The sequence below is a fragment of the Mesitornis unicolor genome, unplaced genomic scaffold (assembly GCF_000695765.1).
Source record: "Mesitornis unicolor isolate BGI_N332 unplaced genomic scaffold, ASM69576v1 scaffold33530, whole genome shotgun sequence".
NCBI classification, from domain to species: domain Eukaryota; kingdom Metazoa; phylum Chordata; class Aves; order Mesitornithiformes; family Mesitornithidae; genus Mesitornis; species Mesitornis unicolor.
Window position 1 is genome coordinate 1,224 of NW_010158144.1, and position 5,420 is coordinate 6,643.

Below are 5,420 nucleotides of genomic sequence, written 5' to 3' on the forward strand. Positions count from 1 at the left end.
AAGGCTGAGCTGGAAAAGGGGCTTGAGGATGCCGCGTGTGGCAGGCACAGAAGCGCTGCCCTGGCTGCTCTCAGGGTACGGGGGGGATGTCACCCGGGCCTGGCGGGGGGACCTTGGCAGCGGCACGGTGCCAGCCCCTCACCGGGAAGTGCTGATTCACGGCGCTGAGCTGCCGGCCGGGGAAGGCAACGCTGCCCTGGCTGCAGGATGCTCGTGGCAGGGCCGGCATCCCGGCACTCCTGGCTTTCCTCTCGCCAAGCGGGCAGAATGCCAGTCCCCAGGTGGTGGGTGCCGCTGGCAGTGTGGCTTTGCCAGACTGGGAGGTTTGGAAGGCAGCGGTGCGGCAGAGGGAGATTTAAAGGGTTGGTGAGCACCCGCGCTCGAAACACACGCTGACAGCTCCCTTGGGCACCACTGTGGCTCCCTTCAGCGCGATCTCCTCCCCCTCCTCCTCCTCCTCCTTCTTCTTCCTCCTCTCATGCTCATGGTCGTGGCCTTGCTGTTGTTGTGGTGGTGTGGGGGAGGCCCAGCCAAGGCCAAGGTCTCCTGCTGGGATGGCAGCACTGGGCTGCAGCACGCCACAGAGACCTGACACAACTCATCAAACCCAGCCCATTCATGGTGCCTGAGATGAGGGTGCCCAAATTTAGGCTTCTCCAGAGGTTTTTGCTGCAGGACAGGAGGGCTGCAAGCCTCACTCTTGCACACACTTGCATGGCCTTGCACACTCTCGTGTCCCTTCTTGCATGCATTCTCATCTCCTTGCTTGCACATGCATGCTCCTGCGTGTCCTTGCTCACATGCGTGTGCTTTTACACACTGTCACACTCCTACAGGTCCTTGCTCACACTTGTGTGCTCTGGCGTGCTCCTGCATGTCCTTACTCTCATGTGCGTGCTCTGGCACACTCCTGCATGTCTTTGCTCACATGTGCATGCTTTTACACGCTCCTTCATGTCCTTGCACGCTCTGGCACTCTCTTGCATGCAGCCAGCTCCCAAGCCTGTGTGGCTGCGATTAGGGTGCGCAGACAGGGCCCAACCCAGTCCTGCCAGCCCCGATAAAGCTCGCCTGGCCTCCAGCTGCCCAGGGGGTCCCCGAGGGGGTGGGTGGCCACGGGCTCATGGGGACACGAGGGGTTTGGGGGCACCTGGGGTTTCCCCCAGCTGCACCGTGCACCCACAGCTGAGGGCTCCTGGCAGCTCTGGGGTGCTGGGGAAGGTTCTGGCCAGGGTGCTGGCTGTGGGGAGCCCCAGCCTGGCTTCCCACACCCCTTGGGGGCCTCAGCAGCCTCCTCTCACCCTGCCGACAGCTGCTCACAGGCATTTTTAGATACCGGCCATGTCCTATCTGTGTCTCAAATGTCCCCGGGGGTGGGTGGCCCCCCCACCGGCAGCTGTCACCCGCTTTCTGCCACCGGTGCCGGCGAAGCCCCTTCATGACACAGGCATTGGGGTGGGTGTGAGCAGCACCCACTTCCCCCAAGGGCACTCAAGGGTTGGGAGGGTGCCCCTGAGGACCTGGCCCCGGATGCTGGGTGGGCAGGCAGGACCCAGGTGGGAAGCACCTCTGTAAGTAGCCGTCGGCATGACTCGGCACAGTGGTCTGCACCAGCAGGGTGAGTCCCTGAGCGTGCAGCACCCGGGTGCCCCCCAACACCTGGGTGGTAGTGAGGCTAAATCCCTCTGAGCAGCTTAACCAGCAGCTCTGAGCCGCAAATCCCCACGTGCAGCAGGGATGGCAAACTGCCACGGCGATACCAATACCCAGGGCCCCCACTCTTCCCCAGGGGCTTCTTGCCGGTAGCCAACGGCCACCCAGCCGGGGGACACCAGGACCATGACCTCGGCAAATGACTACGAGCAGCTGGAGCTGCAGCAGCAGTACAGCCGCATCAATGTCCGCTGGGATGCCTCCGACGATGAGCTGGACAATGACAACAGCTCGGCACGCCTCTTCGAGCGCTCCCGCATCAAAGCCTTGGCAGGTCAGGGAAGGGTCTTGGGTCCCATCAGTCCTCCTGGTTTGTCAGTGCTGCTGGGCTGGTGCCACGGTGCCTGCTTTTGTTGCAGACGAGCGGGAGGCTGTGCAGAAAAAAACCTTCACCAAGTGGGTGAATTCACACTTGGCTCGCGTCACCTGCCGCATCTCAGACCTCTACATGGACCTCCGGGACGGCCGGGTGCTCATCAAGCTGTTGGAGGTGCTGTCAGGAGAGCTTCTGGTAGGACTCCCATCCAACTGGGACCCGTGCCATGCCATGCCCTACTGTGCTATGCCCCACCATGCTATGCCTTGCCCCGCAATTCCTCAAAACCTCTGGTTCTCAACCAAAGCTGTTGCTCTTGATGTTGAACCAAGGCTCCAGCAGGGTTGGGGTGGCAGCAGAGGTGTGGGGGTGTTCTTGGGTAGGGATGGGGGTGCTCTGCGTGGAGAGGAGGGTGCTGAGCGCTGTCATGTCCCAGCCCAAGCCCACCAAGGGCCGGATGCGGATCCACTGCCTGGAGAACGTGGACAAGGCTCTGCAATTCCTGAAGGAGCAGAAGGTGCACCTGGAGAACGTGGGTTCCCATGACATTGTGGATGGCAACCATCGGCTTGTACTCGGCCTCATCTGGACCATCATCCTCCGCTTTCAGGTGGGGGGCACCCCATGGCTGATTCTTAAGCAGGAGCTTTCCTCCATGGATGTCCTCTTCCAACCCCAGGATGTCCTTTTGCCCCCAGATCCAGGACATCGTTGTGCCAACAGACGAGAAGACACTCTGTGCCCGGGACGCGCTGCTGCTCTGGTGCCAGATGAAGACGGCAGGGTAGGTGGTGGGACCCATATCCCACCGTGCCAGGGACCGGCAGTGCTTGGTGGGTGACAGTGACACCCTGTCCCCATTGCAGGTACCCTCATGTGAACGTCACCAACTTCACCTCGAGCTGGAAGGATGGGCTGGCCTTCAATGCCCTCATCCACAGGCACAGGTAGGCAGCACGATGGTGGGCACTGGGACATGCTGGGGCAGCGGTGGCACCGGGGAGTGTTCCACAGGTGCATCACTGCTGTCCTGCACCCTCTGTCCCCAGGCCAGAGCTGGTTGACTTCCAAAACCTGACCAAATCCAACGCCCGGCACAACCTGGAGCACGCGTTCAGTGTGGCAGAGCGGCATCTGGGCATTACCCCGCTCCTTGACCCTGAAGGTGAGGCTGCTGCCGCCGCCCCTCCTGCCTCAGTTTCTCCTTTGCGCCCTGGGACATACCCAGGCCCCATGGAGGGATGAAGATGTTTCCACCCTGTGGAAGGGGGGTCTTGGTGGGAGCAAGGGGGAACATCATGAGGCTGTGGTGGCCCATTACCACTGGGACTGGTGTGGCACCCCAGGGTGCTGCTGGGGCCCTGTGGATGCTGGGTCGGGACTGATGCCTCTCCCTCATGCTGGGCAGATGTGTTCACGGAGAACCCTGACGAGAAGTCCATCATCACCTATGTGGTGGCCTTCTACCACTACTTCTCCAAGATGAAGGTGCTGGAGGTGGAGGGCAGGCGTCTGGGCAAGGTAGGGGATGGCATTGAGGTGGGGGGCAGGTTTTGCTGGGGTGCCAGCACCCCATGCTCACCACTGGCCCCACCACAGGTCATTGAGCATGCTAAGGAGACGGAGAGGATGATCGAGGGCTATGGGGGGCTGGCCTCTGACCTGCTCACCTGGATCGAGCAGACCATCGCCTCCCTCAACAGCCGCAGCTTCGCCAACTCGCTGGCCGGGGTGCAGCACCAGCTGCAAGCCTTCAGCACCTACCGCACTGTGGAGAAGCCCCCCAAGTAAGCACAACCCGAGCCCCCCATGCCCGCATTGTCGTGTTGAGCACCTATGGGTGCCCCAGCCTGAGCTCTCTCTGGGGCAGGTTTCAGGAGAAGGGCAACCTGGAGGTGCTGCTCTTCACCATCCAGTCGCGGATGCGAGCCAACAACCAGCGGGTCTACACCCCACACGAGGGGCGCCTGGTCTCCGACATCAACCGGGTATGGGGCTCATCCTGACAGCTTGGCTGTGTGCTGCACCATAGGGACATGCAGCTGTTCCCACTGCACCCTGTGACCTGGAGGGAGCTCTTCTCCAGCATCCTGGGGGGGTTTGCTCCTCAGACTGTCCCAGGGCAAGTCAGGCCCACCCTGGGTTAGGTTGGGTCCATCTGAAGGGCGGTTCAGGTCCAAGAGCAGTTCATGTCCATCTTGGAGGAGGTGGGTCCTGAGGCTTACTGGATCCATCCCAAGGCAGGTTGGGTCCCTCTCATGAGGCAGATTGGGTCCCTCCCGGGGGAGGCTGGGTTCCTCCAGCTATGCTCCCTCACCCATGGGACAGGTTGGCGTTCACCAGCTAAACAAGACATGGTGGGGTGGGGGACATGGGACACGGGTGCCACCCCCATCTGGCATCGCCTTCCCCCAGGCCTGGGAGCAGCTGGAGAAAGCGGAGCACGAGCGGGAGCTGGCGCTACGCACCGAGCTCATCCGGCAGGAGAAGCTGGAGCAGCTGGCACGGCGCTTTGACCGCAAAGCGGCCATGCGGGAGGCCTGGCTGAGCGAGAACCAGCGTCTAGTGGCCCAGGTGAGGTTGGGGACACCCACCCCCGGGACTGGGGTGCCCTGCCAGAGCCTCACCATGGGCTTTATGGTGGTGCAGGACAACTTTGGCCAGGACTTGCCGGCGGTGGAGGCGGCCAAGAAGAAGCACGAGGCCATTGAGACGGACACGGCTGCCTACAAGGAGCGGGTGCAGGCCATTGAGGCAGTGGCAAAGGAGCTGGAGTTGGAGGGCTACCATGACATCCAGCGCATCAAAGGGCGCAAGGACAACATCCTGCGTCTCTGGGAGCAGCTCCTGGAGCTGCTGGCTGCCCGGCGCCAGCGCTTGGAGATGAACCTTGCCCTGCAGCACCTCTTCCAGGAGATGCTCCATATCATCGACTGGATGGATGAGGTCAAGGTGAGCCGTGGGCATTGGTTGCCACCGTGAATGAGGTGCCTTGGTTGGTGGGACCTCTCTGGGGAGGCAGATGAGATGCTGGAGTGCTGGTGGCAGCTTTTGGGTGCTGTCTGCTGGTGGTGGTGGTGGGTGACACTCCCACAGGTGCGGCTGGCGTCACCCGAATCCGGGAAGCACCTTCTGGAAGTGGAGGAGCTGCTGCAGACGCACCAGCTGCTGGAGCGTGACATAGCCCTGCAGGGGGAGAAGACACGGGCTGTCTGTGCTGCTGCCCTCTGCTTCGCTGACATTGAAGGTAGGTGCACTGGGATGCCCCGGAACCGTGGCATGGCTGAGGGAAGCCGGGACACCCGGTTGATGGGCGCTCGCCTCGCTCCATGGCCAGGCTACCGTCCCTGCGACCCCAAAGTCATCCGGGATCGTGTGAGTCACCTGGAGG

General features: G+C 62.2%; 1 protein-coding gene across 1 annotated transcript in view; it reads left to right on the plus strand.

The window, feature by feature from the left end:
• Positions 1–1,839: 1,839 nt before the first annotated feature.
• The window catches only part of LOC104539251 (spectrin beta chain, erythrocytic-like), a gene marked incomplete at its 3' end in the record, with an annotated part of 3,842 nt that continues 261 nt past the window's right edge, over positions 1,840–5,420 (plus strand). The window contains exons 1-13 of the mRNA XM_010182731.1: positions 1,840–1,987; positions 2,073–2,224; positions 2,466–2,639; positions 2,728–2,813; positions 2,896–2,976; positions 3,079–3,194; positions 3,438–3,550; positions 3,629–3,816; positions 3,900–4,017; positions 4,445–4,603; positions 4,679–4,981; positions 5,126–5,276; positions 5,367–5,404. Coding sequence (XP_010181033.1) covers positions 1,840–1,987; positions 2,073–2,224; positions 2,466–2,639; positions 2,728–2,813; positions 2,896–2,976; positions 3,079–3,194; positions 3,438–3,550; positions 3,629–3,816; positions 3,900–4,017; positions 4,445–4,603; positions 4,679–4,981; positions 5,126–5,276; positions 5,367–5,404 — 1,827 coding nt within the window. The remainder of the gene's footprint in view (positions 1,988–2,072; positions 2,225–2,465; positions 2,640–2,727; positions 2,814–2,895; positions 2,977–3,078; positions 3,195–3,437; positions 3,551–3,628; positions 3,817–3,899; positions 4,018–4,444; positions 4,604–4,678; positions 4,982–5,125; positions 5,277–5,366; positions 5,405–5,420) is intronic.